The sequence below is a fragment of the Serinus canaria genome, chromosome 2 (genome assembly GCF_022539315.1).
Source record: "Serinus canaria isolate serCan28SL12 chromosome 2, serCan2020, whole genome shotgun sequence".
In the NCBI taxonomy this organism is placed as follows: domain Eukaryota; kingdom Metazoa; phylum Chordata; class Aves; order Passeriformes; family Fringillidae; genus Serinus; species Serinus canaria.
In genome coordinates this window covers 79,343,594-79,360,490 of record NC_066315.1, presented here as the reverse complement: position 1 = coordinate 79,360,490, position 16,897 = coordinate 79,343,594, and the positions used below count along the sequence as shown (strand labels likewise).

General features: G+C 36.8%; 1 protein-coding gene across 2 annotated transcripts in view; it reads right to left on the bottom strand.

Moving 5' to 3' along the window:
* CTNND2 (catenin delta 2) overlaps positions 1 to 16,897 on the bottom strand; it is a 633,979-nt gene that overhangs the window by 500,608 nt on the left and 116,474 nt on the right. For both annotated transcript variants that reach the window (XM_050971546.1, XM_050971545.1), the window contains exon 2: positions 13,720 to 13,853. In XM_050971546.1, the coding sequence (XP_050827503.1) occupies positions 13,720 to 13,853 (134 nt within the window). The remainder of the gene's footprint in view (positions 1 to 13,719; positions 13,854 to 16,897) is intronic.

Genomic DNA, 16,897 nt, shown 5'->3' with positions numbered 1-16,897 from the left:
CTAGAAACAAGAGGATGATGATCTCCATGATCCTCCTGGAGACTGACACTGACCTGACACAGCCTGTGCATCCCAGTACCATTCTCCTTACTTTTGTAAAGGCTGCTGTAAGATTAGTCTCCTAATTTTCAGGACTTTCCTCACTGACCATGTTTCCTCTTGGATGACAGCTGTCTTGCAGTACTATTACTTAAATGAGCTCTTGTCAGTCTTGGCACAGACCTCCAAGAAGCAGAATACATCCATTTTCTACTAAACTGTCCTGAACGGGTATCTCTGTCATGGTTCCCTTGTCTGGGAATCACTGAAAAAACAAAGAAAATTTCTCTTTTTTCTATGTTTCTAGGTCCACCATTAGATTGCCTCCAACATTCAACCATGAACCCGCAAATTTCCTGAGTTCCCTCTGGAAAATACTTGAAGAATCCTTTCTCGCTATTCTGTGCATTCACACTTAGCTCCAAGTAGGCTTTGGCCTTCCTGATTTCAATTTCCTTCCTTCAGAAATAATGGAGGAGAAATTAAAGGCATTATATGAAGCACTAGAGCAAACTTGAATTCAACTTCAGGATCATAACAAGGTTAGGAACAAATTCTGTGTTCTTTGAAGGAATGGTGTAGGCTTTTTCTTCAGTGACATAAGGCATCACACATAGAAACTTTTATCCAGTAGGTAATGCAGGTGAAAAATTTCTTAGAAATCTGAGGGATCATTGCAGAAAAAGAAATGAAAATAGATGAGTTTTTCCTGCTATAAATCAACTAGTCTGACACCGGTGGGAGGGGGAAAGAAAAGCATACAGCTGGTGATAACCTTTGTAATTTACCTACCAAAGTGAATGGAATTGAAGTAATCTTTCCCATATTATGCATTTTAGTAATGAATAGAAACATTTTAAAATTTGCACAGCAATTTTTATCTAAAACAATTAATCTTCAACTCCAGAGAAAAAAGGCAATATTAGACCACAACTGCAAGGACATCCTGGTGCCACCATTTGATGACTCTTTCAAGTACATATATAGAAAACATATCCTAAAAATAAACACACCCAACTAGGAAGGTCTATGTCAAGAATATTCAAATTAAAATCAGAATTATTTTAATTTAAGTCACTTGTGCATCTTTGTTATTGTTAATACAATCCTTATCAATGTTAACCTGAAGATTTTCACTTTTCTTTAGTCTGTCCATTCATGCCTCACCACAATCATTGATTGAGAACAACCTCTCTCCCTATTTCTCCATTTTCAAGTAATGAAGATTATTAATGCAGATTACAGATCAAAGAAGTCAATTTAAAAAAATCAAATTTAAGTTCACAATGTGGAAATCTTCACAAATATCTAAAACACTGAACAGAACAGACACAAATTAATATTCTTGTTTTTAAAATACTTTACTTCTCTGTATGCATACCTGTGCACTGCTACGCTAAAAGGAACCATTGACTGCACTAAAAAAAAATAATGTAAATATTGCGGTGCCTAAGTTAGACCACAGTAAAGGGTGCAGCTGGCCTCATAAAAGTTGTTAATTATACCTATAAATCTTGCATTATGGCTACAGTAACACAGTCTACCTTATTAAATAAAAACCAACAACAACCAAAAAATCAAGGGACTCTATGTACCATTCAAATTTAGTCTAAGAAGCCACAAGGCAGCTCTTTGCATGACCATAGATTGAGAGGGAGTAGACAAAGCTGCCAACGCGAGGAAATAAAAAGCAAAACTCCTTATGTGGTGGAGAAAACTGAGAAGAATAAGCTTCACATGAATCTCACTGTAGACAAAAAAGATGTAAAGAGGAGGGAACACGCTTGTTTCTGTTCTGACTAAATTTATGACAACCAGATGGATTTCTTTAAATCCTTTAATCCCAATGCACAAAGGAAACACAATTAAGTATGGCCTATGGCCTTTGCAAACCAAAGTGCACCAACTCTAGTGACAGTGTAAAGATTCTCTCTCTCACCCAAAAACAACCTAGCAAAAACTCTAAGTATTGGACAGTTTCTCATGTTAAATATGGAAACTGACACACCACTGGTGCAGAAAGTACTTTTTTACTTGTTTTGAACTGTGGAACAGGCTGTAGTTCACTTTCTAAAATTAAATAAAAAGCACTTAGTGGACTTCTCATCAGCCTTTAAATATTGATGTATTACTAAATAAATAAGTAATTTATTTAAGTTATTAACACAGCTCTTCTGCATTTAGATAGGCATCACTGTGGCATATGCTATCCATTAATTTATATTTCTGTGTCTGACAGTGAATCTGGCAGGTAAAGCACAGCACCAGCAGCAATGTGAATTCAGAATCAGCCAACAGGCACTGGTTCAAACCTCAGTTTTAGTGGCTATCAGATTTATTATGGACAACTGTTCAGGTTCCAGCTGGTCAGTCCCTCATGCAGCCTCAGTGTGACAAACCTCCAGGCTGGTTGCTGGTGCTGCCTTTCAGCTGGGGAGGAGCATTGTGGCAAATCCCTACAGCATGAGGTCTGTACTCCTACCTACACCACTTCTCAACCCAGTGAGCACCCCAGTGGGACACCCAGTCCCACTTTCGGAGACAGAGGCCTTACCTAGTGCTGTATCTGGATCCATAATTCATTTGTTGTGCACATAGGATGAAAACACATTGCTAATTTAATCTCAAGAATTTATTCACTGTTTATATAAGCCTTTTAGGACCAGTACAGAATGTGAAAACTGCATAAATTTTGGATTTTCAAAGCTCCAGCAGCATGTACAGTGATCAAAGGTTTCAGAATGGTGCCCATGCACATTTGCAGACAGAGCTGCTCCTAACTCCATTCCTGTGGCTGTGGCCATACAGAACACAACCTATTCCCAGGTTTTTCCATGCCTGAAATTTTTTAGCCAGTAGAACAGCATCTTGGAGCTGTACCATGCAGCTACCTTTGTGGTAAGAATGAGTACTGTTTGGCTGGTCCCTGACACAATTTGTGCTAAACTAAAAAACAAAAAACGAATCCAAAGAATCATCTATTTTCACAGTACAGGCTACTGAAAGATAAAGTAAGAGAAATAGTATCCTCTATTTTCTAAGATCTGGAACGAACAGAACAGCATAAAATGTGTTGGAACAAGTTTTCTTGTGTAAGCACTGCTTACACTGTGAAAACAAAAATAGAAATTTTAAAAAACATAATTTAAAAAGAGATCATTTAAGGAGTTCATTTCACCCTTCTAAACAAAATTAGTAATCCTGTATTAATTCAAAATTACTAAATTCTGGAATGTCACAGTTTTGAAGATGTTAATGAATTAAATGTGATTATGTTACTGGGTGACAGAAGAATGCAGTAGATCCTCCATTTCATCAAACCTACTACAAAGCTGAGAATTTCCAAGTGAATCTGCTGACTTACTATGAAGAATCAGCCCTATTTATAGCATCAGATGTACTTACCCTCAAGAGGTCTGTCAACAAAAGCTTCAAATAATGACCTAGATTGACAATGAGCTGAACAAAGATGAATCTAACTATGCAAAGGAAAAATAAAAAAGGAGGAAAAAAATCTGGAACTACTTTGAAACATGAAAACAATATTTTCCAGGGGTACCAGCTGTAAAACCTAAAGCACTGAGCTACTTCAGAAAATAACAATACACTAAAAATATAAACAGGATTTTACCAAGATGTGTTACTCTGCTGGAATCAGACAGGGGGTGAACAAAATATTTACTGCTTTCAAGACAATATACAGTCTAATCCTTAAACCTACTCATCTACATCAAGACTCTGAAGATTATGAAATATGTAGAAGTGAACCGATAAAGTTGGAAATTTTTCCCATTCTGAGCTTGTTTTTTTTTTTTTCATTTTTCACTGAAAAAAATGTGTTGAAAATTACCTAGCTATGTGAACATGAACAACAATTTTTCCTGGACGAAGGGGCTGGCAATGGTATACAAACGGCTCAATTTAAATCTCATTTACAGTCAGGCACATTACTGCACTGTGTTACTGTTGGGGTAGATGGATAATCATAACCATGGGATAGCAGTCCAACAAGAATTGCAGGTTAGAGTGATGGAATACCACACTAAGCAGCAAAATGTCATTCCAGATTACTCAGATCATTATGTTGAAGGGCACTAGAAATCCAAGCTAGGAAAGATCAACACAGACAGGAGCTAGTAATGCAGAAGACATGGGACTGTCTGAAAAATGTAAAGAATAATGCCTTTTGATAAATCCAGGAAAAACAAATGTGGTAACTAAAAGTACAGCGATGAAATTTGAGAAGTACAGCTCACATTTTGAAGCAACTAAGGAAATAGACTACAAGCAGCTATCTGCTCTGTTACAATCCAGACTGAAGAAACTGAGGGAATACTAACAGAAACAGAAGTTTTACTCTGTATGCTGTCGAGTAGATGACCAGTGTTGGGTTTTTGCTTACAAAAACTGGTGTCATAAATGATTATTATCCAAAAAGGTAAATTTCTGCACAGGGGAAAACAAGATTTTCCAATCAGGTATTGTAAAATAAGGGGCCAAAGAGCTTTAGCAGATCAAAGATACCCCTTCCCCACACAGCCCCCTACACACTCACAGCTTAGACACCCACAATGAAAGAAATGCTCTGAAGAGATAAATAGAGGCTACATGACCTGAAGGCTCAGGGGAGAATAATGGCATGATTGATCACGAACTCTGAGAAGGAAGCCAGACTCATCTCCCTGCCAAGGGAAACCCAAGGGTGCCTTTGTTTTAGACAAACTGACTGTATCAGCAAAGTATTTTGACTGTTTGCCTAAGAGCCTGTCCCTGAATGAAAGGAATGCAGACCCAGAGCAAAACAAAACTAATTTCAGGGGTTAAGTTAGTTTTAGCTAGTTTTAGCTTCTGGATGAAATAATGCAACTTCTGTATGTACTGGATCTGCTTATAAATTATCATCCTATAACTCTAATCAAGGGTATCTTTTACTCATATAATAGGTGTTTAGATTATTGTTTTATGCTTTTCTGCAGAGCCCAGTCATGCCCTCAGCAAGTGACTTTGTCTGCTGTGATTCCATCTGCAGTGAGTGAATGATGAAGTCCCAGTGCAACAGCAGACTCCAGGCAAGTGGGATGAGCTGGAACACACCTCCTGGGAGACCTGCCTCACTCCCCTGTGGCTGCCAGCCTTGAGCTCCAGGCATGCAGGACAGCTCATGCTATTGGACTCAGAGGGTGATGGAGGAAGGAATATGGTCCCCAGTGGGGAGCTTGCTGGATAGCTTTATGTGAATTATATGGAATTCTTAATGAACCAAGTAACTCCTTTCTGAACAGAGTTGTAGCCTTCAGCTGACTTCGACAAACACATCCATTTCTGGGGACTTGGAGATGCCCATGATGCTGAGCTTGTTCTAAATAATTAAATTCCATTTATATTGTATCAATTGTATGGTGCAATTGCTGCACTTCACTAACTCAATTGTGATTTGAGTGAATTGTTGTATCACTTTCAAATCAAAATCCCCTGTAAGTGCAAGTAATATCAAATTAATTAAACTTTTTACTATTTATTAGAGTCCTCTACATGTATCTAAAAGAACATGGTCAAAAAGTATTGCACTATGACAAGGTTTCAACAAGAAAAAATGTTTAAGCTGCTGTCATCTCATATCTACCCCTTAGAAAAAAAAACAATGAAACCTCTTAGAAAATAAAAAGGAGAAAAACATCTTTGGGCCTCAGGACTTGGATTTGCTCCTTGCATAGAAAAAGAAAATTCATTTATAAAAAGTAGCAAGGAACCCCCACAAAAAGTCTGGCTCCACTATTAAGCATATCATAGGTTATACATCTAATGCCTTCCTCCAAAACAAAGTGAGTGAAGTTTTACCTAAAATGCAATGTTAATGCTTAGGAAAAGAACTATGAACTAAGCAATTCATTTGTCTAGTACTTTACTATGAATCTTCAAAGTATTTTTTTAAAGAATAATGTGCTTTACTGGCCTTTTACCCCTGTACACTGGAAAGATCCGCATCAGAAGCAACTAGAATTCACCAGAAATTTCAGAGATAAACACATTTTCACCCCAGAGGAGGAAAAAGAGAAGTACATGCTCCACATGTTGAAATCGATTTATTATGTTATTCTAAACTGGTTTATTCTTATAATAACTCTGTAACTCACAGCCTAGGTTAAGGGTTTTTTTGGTAGTAAAGTACCTTAACTCTGGGGCAGACTTAAGTCTAAACTTAGTTTCGCATTTCCAGTGTTCTAGTTTTCATGTATGGGGATAAACTAAATTGTAGCTTATTTTATCAAAACATAACATGAATAGAATTCAGCCTACCCCTAAAGTAGTTTTACCTAGAAACACAAAAGATTTAAACTACCCACATGAAGATATAGTTTCCTTTAGCAGTAAATGCATCAGGAGCAGAAAATAATAACATGTGAGAAAACACATAGAAACAGATGGGGAAACACAACAGAGGTAGTAAAGTTTTCAAAATTACATACGGGGAACAAAAATTGCTAAAATAACTACAAAAATCAAATCTCCTTCAAAAATCCCATTTAAAATGTAAGTTTTAAGAGCAAGCTGCATGAAAAACACTGGCAAGACAACTAAAAGGAAACAGGGTCACTGTGGAATCTGGAAAGTTCTCCAGTCATTTTTTTCATTTCCCAAGAAGACAGAAGAAATAAAAGCAATCACTAACTGAAGCCTTCAGAGTTTTGCCTTTTAAAGGCACCTAATTTTCTCTGTAGAAGAGGTGTGATGGTTTTGAAAGCCTTGGAACTCAAGCCTCAAATATTCTCTATACAAATGAAAATTACTGTTGATGGATATTGCCTAATTCAAGTGTAGAAAGAGAAAAATGCTGAAAACAGGTTAGATAGCTAAGTTTCATAAAGACTGTAATTTGCTTTTAGAGAAAGAAGTGGAGCAGATTTGTGAGAGACACATCCAGAACTTCCACCCCCCTGAACACTTATATAGACCTTTTATGCTGGGCTTTCTGAATAATTCCAAATATTACAGCAAAGTTGATTAAACTCATTACCTGAAGTATATGTTTATATCAGCCATGCTAAAAGAGCCCAATACTTGCAAACAAGCTGACACATTGACCCATCCACCCTTCACCAAAAGGGAAAGCAACACACTCGACCTCCAATAACCCAAAGCTTCCATCTCATCTTTTCATATTTCCAACCCACTCAGCTCCCCAGCAGCATTCCCCACATGGCTGCAGAAGTACATGTTTGCCAGTACAACAGAGGGAGACGCATCAGAACTGGAAAAGGCACAACTTGACTTGCTTCTTGTAAGTATTTTAAGCTCAGGTCTGTCTCTCAAGTGACTCTGAGGTGAAATAAACACTCTCTTCCACTATACTGGTTAAAAAAGTCAGGTTTAGGAATAAAAATATGTTATGTTTAAAGTAGCCCTAATGAATGATACCAGAGAGAAAGTAATCAATGATCTTAAAAAGTAAAAAATGTAATATATTAAAATGTCAAAAATGTGATATACTAAAATTTAAATTATGTTGGCATTGAGATCAATATTATCTCTTTCATAGGGTATCTTTATTCCAAGCTTGAAACTATTCCACTACTAGCAAAAAAATAATCTAAGGCAGAAGTGCTTTTGGATTACCAAAAGCATGTTCATATACTGGCTGCCTGATAAGAAAGGATACTTTGCCTTTCTTTGTGATGGCCTTTATTAATGCTTTAAATTAGCATTAGGCAGAGCTGTGGCTAAGTAGCTTTCTATCCAGCTTCTCTGAAATTCCTGGCTTTGAGATATTAATTTTTCAACATTACTTCAAGTCAAAATAGTATCATATTTAACTCTAATTTTATTCTGATAATTAGCATTTTCTTCCCTCTCTTCAAAGATGGTTTTGCTGGGAGGATATATTGCCTCAATACTCTTCGATCACAGTAAATCTCTGCAGAAACCTTTCAAACCATCCCAAAAATGTTTTGGATTATCACTGCAATCTTTTATCAATGAAGCAATTTTTAGTTTCTTCATACTGTATCTCCTATGGCTACTGTGCCTTTGGCACAACATAAGAGCTACAGGGTCCTGAACACGAATAACTGTTGCTTGCCGAGTTCTCCAGTCCTGTTAACTTCTCTTGCCTGAGAAGCACCACACAAATAGACTCCCAGTTCCTCTAAAGAACTGTGTGAAAGCAGTCCCAAACAAAATTAAGAGCCTGAGAATCTTGTGGAGCAGGGTGGATACTAACTACAATACACGATTTCCTGTCACTGTTAAGACAGTCGTAACCAACACAAGAACACCATGCATTTGAGAAGTCTTATCTCTTATTTTTGCAGCATGCCGTCTTTTTATACCTTCTCACAGAGTAAAAAATAAATCAACATAATGTTTATTGGTGTAAGGCGGTCTCCACCACTGTTTTCTGCCAAAATCTAACTGCAGGCCCCTCGTTTATCTCTTCTTCTCCTCCCTTTCCACACCAACGACCTTGATAGAGCTCCTTTCAGGGAAAAAGACAATTCTCATCAACTTCTCTTCTTCAACTAACTCTTTCTGACTCACAGACCAGCTGTGAGCCCCTTCCACAATTTCCTTCTTCAACAGGCAATGTGATGGTGTTCTTCAAAACTTCTCCACTCATCTTGCCATTTCCAGTAGCAGAGTTGTACATCTCAAAAGCAATTCCCATCAACCTGAAGATGTATCTGGGAAGCACCAACTGTACTCCAAAGCTTCATATTTCAATAATGTGTTGGTCCATTCAGCAACTTAGAAGCATGATATCCACTGTACAGACCTGTACTATTCCAGATCATATAATAGAGCAGGGTCCAGGTCTTAAATCAATATATTACTGAAAATAGAAGAGGAATATCTCTCTGGAATATTTTAAAACCCAACTGGAAACAAGGGACTTCTATAACTAAGGAAATGAATATATTGACATGCTACTTAAGGGAAATTATGAAAGAAATATCTATTGATCGAATATAATTACATTGGTTTGAAATAGAGTTCCTAGAACTTTAAAAGTCAGAAACAGAGCCTGTTGTTTGAGGGGAAGCAAGACATGAATGTATCATCATTGAACCTATTTAGAAAACCTGCTGAACACTTGATACCACTAGAGAAATTAGTGGTATCCATAAGGCAAGAATAGAGTTTTATTCAGTGAATATTACCTATTACAATATGGCATGCATTATATTAGGGAAAACAGTGCATATGTCGTTCTGTAATCAGGTTTGGGGGCCAAAAACTAGGATGACTCTATGAAATGTTATGACCTGCTGGTCAGACTAGATGATTTTACATCTCTTCTGGACTTAAGAACTCAAAAAAAAAAAAAAAAAAAAGTCTGAATTGAAACATCAATCACCATATGTGACTTTTTTTTCTAAAACTTCAATCATGATATAAAGACATGAGAAACACAACCAGGCAGGCCAAATTAAAAAAAAATACTGCAGTTTTACTTACATGTACCTGTATAAGATGTGCACGGCACACATAACCCTGTTTCCAAAGTGTACTAACACCTAATAAAAAAGTTTACTTAAGTCAGATATAGTGCCCTTATTTAATACTGACATGAAAAATAACACTTAGTAATTACTGCCCTGTATGTGATTTTAACATAGTTTCAAATCATGATTTCTTGACAAACAAGTAGCTTTCTAGTGGAAAAACATAGTAAATATTAAAAGAAACATAAGCTATTTTAGGAACAAGACACATCTTACAAAGACAAAAAACCCCCAAACAACCCAACCCAAAAAGCCCAAACCAAAACCAAAAGCCACCAGCAACCACAAAAGCCAGACTTCTGGATTCTCTGGAATCAGCAATATGATTTAAAGAACACATCAATCAATACTTATTTGAACCATGTGAGAAATATTTCAAAAGGATTAGTCTAAATGTTTTTCTTGAAAGGATGCAACTGGAAAAAAGGATCTTTATTCAAAAAGGTACGTATAAAAAAGATTTAAAAGAAATATTAACATTGGCACAATTTGTTCTTCGCATAATTTTTCTGAAAGTGAAAGCTGTTCCCTGAAACAGCCTACTACTAAGATGCTAAAGGAATCTAGAGCCACAAGGAAAATAAAAGAGATGCATGATACTATTTCTGAGTTGAAAATAGCTGTCCATACTTCAAGATGGCTCTTACTCCTAGGAAATTAATTTACCTCATCTTTTCCAAGTGTTCCTATAAAAATAAAATCTGTCAAAACAAGCCTCTGCTAGGTCACAGCAATCATGCTCAGCTTCCAAGGGAGCAGTTTTCTGTATGCCAAGAACCAAGTACTGTGAACCACATATGCCTTGAGACTTCTAGGAAAAGCATCAGCTTCATTACATATTTACTCAAAAGGCTCCCCAGCAGCTATTTCCACCTTCAAAAAAGCACCAACAATAGCTCTCCTCCCAGGATGCTTTTTAACAAGTGGGCTCAGAAGTCTCTTCTGCAGGTGGAAATTCCCAATCAGAAGCAAATCATACTTTTTGCAGAAATAGTTGCATCTATCACATATATTCTCACAAATTAAGAATCCTGATACCTCACTTTTTGTTGAAGAAGTTTTCCCATATTTACAGATACAAAACCAGATGATAAAATGCCAAGAGAAATGGCCTTATGTTTCCTAAAACCTAAGAAGCATTGGGCCAAAGGTGTTTGCCACTAAATCATAAGAAAGAAAAAAACTCCTTCTTCATACATTTCATGGAAAACTGAAATTATTACTTTATTGGTTGAGTTCTCTTAAAAGAACTTGACACTGTCTAAAAAACCACAAACAAATAAAAACCACACAAAATAAGCCCCAAGACAACAACTCTTATTTTCACAGAAGTTATTTACTATTTTTCTTCATAAGGACTGCTCAAAGAGCTAAGCCATAGGTTATTGCCTAGCATCTCATGGTTTCTTAGACACATGGTGAATCATTCTGACCAGTGAATCACTGCTGGCCTCCAGCAGTGCCGTCTAACCTTAAGAAAGTTCACAGCAAGGGATAAAGAATGGATTCAAGTTCTATATCTATCAGTTCTGAATAGCATCTCTGAAGTCTGAAACCCAAACATGAATCAGCATGCTTGTCCAGAGGTAAAGCACAAATTAAATGGCCTGTATTTTAAAGCAAGGAGTTTTGCATTTGCATTTCCCAAAATCAACCTAACTCCTAAACAGCAAAATTCCTCTTTTTGACAGATATCCTCAGCTTGAAAAACATGTGGCTAAATCTTCTTATCAAGTCATGACAATCATGTGTGTCGCTTTACATTTCATATCAAGCACAATTTTTTGCCCCAATAAACTTTTTAGACCCAATTAGTCAGTTCCTCCAAATGTGACAGCACAGGGATATGTGTTTTTCATACTAAGCACAGCAAAACTTTAAATTTTCTGAATATATCATTTAAGTTTCACATAGGAGATTCAAGTAAAACAAATAAATACAACATTTATTACCACTTCCCTGTGCCTTTCATGTATCCTGCCCTCTTTGCAGACAGACAGCAAACTCCTTTTACTTTTTTCCATATCATAGATACCACAGTTTACTTTATTGCCATCAATCAGTGACAATGTTCTATTTATTTTATGAGAAGTAACACATGAAGTTACCCCAAGTGTTCCCAGAGAAAAAATGCAAGGGAACCTTTTAAAGCTAAACATCGGCAGAGAAAAAGAAAATGAAACAGACTTGATTTGTTGAAAACCATTTTAATTATGACTGATATGTTGAAAAATACCTTAACTTCGCAATATTGACAGTACTTTGGAATAATTGTTATCTGTGTAACTCTAGTTATATTTTTGGCTACAGTCAAAGACCAGGATTGTGGCATTACCTAGAATTTTTCCAACAGAACATTAAAAAATGGAAGTGTGCCAAAACACGCAGTCTTGTTTGGTTGTGGGGGGATTGTCTGTTATTATTGTTTTGTTGTTGTTGTTGTTGTTATTATCATTATCATTGTTATTATTATTGTTATTGTTATTATTATGGCTTAGTTTTGAGCTTAGTACAGTCTTCTGGCTTCAAGATAGGTCTGACTAGAGATACCTGCCAAGAAGCAAATTTCCTTAAGAGAACACCTGTTAAATTTTGGTACCTTGTATCACAATAGTTAAGACATTACCTTTTTAGTCAGCAGTACCTTAGGTTAGCTGGTAAGGCTGATCTTGGTGATAAGTGAATACAGAACTACTTTGTTATAGGCTCCTTTCTGCTGTGGTTCACAGGAATCAGAAATAACTTTGCTAATATATTACCACTTGTGGTAATAGTGGATTCAGCAGCAATTTCCTCTGGTACTCGATTTATATGGGTGGGAGGTTCATTTGTAAAACACATAACCAGGTATAAACTAGTGAAAATGACAACACCAAACAACAGAGAAGTTCTTGTCACTATTGCATACTGCGATTCACATTCCAAGACACAGATATAGCTTCTATCTATGTAATCTCCCTATACACTTTTCCACTATCCAAGAGTCAGAATATAAGGCAGGTATTTTTCTACAAAATAATGCAGTGATGCAGGCTGAAACACTGGTACACACCCAAGAAATATCACTGACATTGAAGAGAAAACATCTAAACCATGGACAATTTTCAATTCCAATGATGTGCCATAAATCTCTAGACAAAACTCCACATTATAACATTTCAGTTTTGCACTCCTCTTTTCAGAACAGAAAATATGACTAACCTTCCATCCAAAAGAGAGAATTGGCATATACCAAAAAAACTAAGGAAGAGCAAAGTTATAATTTTTATAAGATCTCTAAGACTAAAAAGCTATTACCCCAGTGCTGAGAGGTATCATAAGCTGAATTCATGCACTAATTTAAATCAAGAACCAGTGAATGTCTTTGGTAGGGAAAGTTCATACTTGATAAAGAAGAACCAATTTAAACACCTTCAGCAATGAGAAAGCTGCCTAAAAACAGCTGATTTTAATGTCTCTTCTTGGAATTCCTGTTGATGCTGTCAAACCAAAGGAGGTAGCAACAGAGACCAGTTGTTTGCATTAACTGAAATATTAACCATCTCCTAAAGTACAAAAAGCCACTAAAAGCAAAATCTCTGACATTCGGCCCACAAAAACTACATTAAAATGTCCAAACCTGTCTTATTAGCATCAAGCAGATCATCACACTGAAGACCTTTTCCTTGAAAATTTCTAATATTTTTCATTTAATCATCCAAAACTAAATGCCTGTATCATACTCAGGTTTCCCTGAATTAATCAAACATCAGGTTTTAGACAAAACTCCAAAAACACGTATATAAATTTTAAAATCCTAGGGCTCTTACTAATCCTTTAAAAATTCTACAATAACACATCTTCTCCACAATTCATTTGTCTATAACTCTTACAGGCCAGTATACTGTAACTCCACATGCAGACTGCCAACAATAAAAGGAGAGACATCAGAAAACCACCATCCACAGTAAAGTGTGAAAGTGGAGAATAAAACAAGCAATTCAATTAAACTATATTAAATTTACTGTAGGAAAGCTTACAGAAGTATATTAAGGCATGAAGAAATGGTTAACATTCTTTGGAATATGCATTTGGAACTAAATTATTCAGATATCAGCTATAAAACATTTGTAAAAAAAAAAAAAAACACCCAGTAAATCATACTATTGTTTTCCAGCCTACAGATGCATCATTTGCCTACCTGTTCTTTGACGGAAGCTAGAATGGCAGAGGTTGTCTCAGTTTCGGAGCCATCTCCATTGGATGTGTTCAACACAGGACTAAGGGAACTTGTCTTGTCAGAAGACGAGGGCTGGTCTGGAACAGGCATAGTTTCTGCAGTTCATGGAAAAATAAAACAATGGATTTGCTATCATAAACCTGATAAATATCAGACTCATATAAATACAAAAATAATAACACTTATTTAAAGCAAAAATTATATAATATGCCTCTGTTCTTTACTGTAGAATATATCACATATTTAAAATATAAACAATTTCTTAATTAAAAAAAAATTAATTTATCTCCCAGTCTTATTTTGAAATAGTTACCATCGGTACATTTGAGAGGATTCAAATAACTTATAGCTGTGATTTTTGTAGAGTATTCCAGTGGCAGCATACAACATAAAATTATAGTGTCATGAAAGTAATGAATCATGAAACACTTTGCCAACAGAAACCCAACAAATGATACATGAGAGAAACATGAGCTATCTAGTGTTTACTTGCTAACACATGTTTATTTAACATGTATTATATTTTAAGCCTAGGTAACTTTCATACTCTTTCTTCTAGTCCAGAAGGTGATTTTGCCAACATTTTATCTGAGTATTTTTATGAAAAACAGCACACCAGTTGCTAAGCCATTTTTAAGATCTCTTACCAATAAAAAAAAAAAAAGGAAAAAAAGAAAAAGAAGAGTCTTGGCATTTGAAGGCATTTCTAGCATTTCTTTTCAGAGGGCAAAACAGTGGTGTGACTGTGGAATGATTTATCTTTCTGAAGGCTAAGCTATAGTGCAGTATCTCTGTTTAAATGTCACTATAGGCACATCTCCAGAGGCAGACACGTTGTGCCACATTCCAGAAGTAAAGGAGCAAAGAGGCAGCTTGCATGGTTATGCACAGGCACGGTAGGATAAAATGATGTTCATGTGGGAGCTGGCCAGAATTATTCTGTGCAAGTGAAGTGGCCCACAGGCTGCCAGCTGAATGGGCCTCATAAAGAGCAGTGGGGATATTCAGAGCAGTCACCACTTGCATAAGCAGCAAAACTCCTGCCTTGGCTCTATTCTGCTAAAATATATAATAATACAGCTTTTTCTGGAAGAAGTGAGAAGGCTGAAAACAGTAGGAAAGGGTAGTTGGTAAAAACAAATATAAAATTCAATACCCAGCCCAGGGCATCCCTGCGTCAGTCTGCCATGGAAATTAGAGTTCTAAAAGAAGGGAAAATTACATTCTATAAAGCTTTGTCTCTGAAGCCACAGTGCCGCCCAAGAAGACACAGCTAACCCAGCTGGGTAGCAGTTTTCCAAAGCTTCCTGAAGCTCAGGACACTGGCATACATATTCAAGACAAAACCATGAAAACACAGATTATTCATAAAAAAGCCAGTTATTTGTTTGAAGAAAAATCTCCCTAAATCTCAGGCTAGGTTAGTTTATATATTGAAGAATATGATTATAGATAGTTTTAATTAAAGAAGCTACATATTTTCATACAGCTTACTTTTTGTAAGCGAATCTTGCTGATAATGGTAAATACCAAATCTTTGGCTCTGGTAATGCCCTTGCTCCAGACCCTAACACTATTTGAAGTTAAACTAGAAAACCTTAGGGGTCATACCTGCCTTCTTTTATCACAAGTACAAGCAGACCAAACAAAACTTCTTAACAATTCCCATACCTCAATCTAAAAGGACTTCTTGGATTACATTTTCTTGGGTTTTTTTTAACAAAAGGACTTATGTTATAGGAATTTAAGTAGTTTGTGACATACAATTAAACTTGCTGCTTTCTTGTAAAGAATCAGAGAAAAATCATGCAGGCACACACATATTAATCGTTATTATGTTACCTTGCTTTCAAACCCTCTAGTTATTATATTTTCTTAGTAAATTAATAATTACATTATCATAATAGAAACAAGAGTTATTTTCTTTTTGATGTGGCTATTTACATACCAAAAAAAAAAATTGCAAATGGCCTAATAATTGATTTTGTTGCCTGACAGTTAATTTTGCAGAGTGATATTTGCAGAAATCACTGTAATGCAGCACTCCTTGCTATCGGCTCCGTAGCCTGTGAAGTCTGAAGGAGCCCACGGTATACAAGCGCATGAGCAAGGACAAGTGCAGCAGTCCCACCTGCCTTGGAATGCACTCGCTCCAGGCGCAGGGAAGCCGTGCCTCCCGCTCGGGGCAGCTCACCGGGGAGACACGTGGAACTACAGCAGCAGGAGGCTCAAAGAACTGCATCCCGAGACTGAGCCGGGCTGGGAAGGAACACCGGAGCTGTGAATGAGGCGCCTGGTGGAATGTTTTCAGGCTCCCTGGCTGGCAGCAGCTCCTCTGCTGCATCCCGCTTTCGGTGCAGCGCTGAGGAAGCTCTCTGGGAAAAGCCCCTTTGTCTGCTCAGCTCATCCCCTCGCTGCCCCAGGGCAGCCTGACCCCCGGCGGGGAGGCTCTGCTGAATCGGCTGTTTCATAAACAACACTCGCCCGAGGAGGTAAAACCCAGCAAAGTAAACGAGACTTGGGAAGCCAGGACTACACAAATTGTTAGCCCTAGCACAAACGGCTCAGAATATTTAAAGTGCATTTGGGAGTGACTGCAGGGCTGCCTGGCCAACGGGGAAGCCGCTCTGGGACCAAAAAGATGCTACTGGTACAACAACAACAACAAACAAAAACAGTGAGTTCAAAACAATCACATCCATGAGACACAGGCAGCAGCTGCCTGCTGCTATTATTAAATTCTTTTAGGGTGATATTCAATTTCAGTAAATTTTAATTGTTAGGCCATAAGTTTTTTTAAACTCTTAGTTTTCACCAAAGAACACTTCAGTAACTGTTTTAGTAATTTACATTTGCAAGCAAGTTTAAATGGAAAAAAAAATCTGATTACACAATCAGCTACTGTCATAAATTGTACTTGCTTCAAATAGGCTCAATATCTGGACAGTAGCCAACATTCTGCAACCATTGCATGTTTCCATATTTTTTGTTTGCTTGTTTTTAAATATAGATATTAAAAGAAGGGGGAAGAAAAAGATAAAAAAAAAAGGCATGCTGCACATGTCCTCTTCATCTAGAAACAGAGAAATCAAAATAAATGTGTTTGACATTAAAAGGAATGTTTTGTGCCCCTATTAAA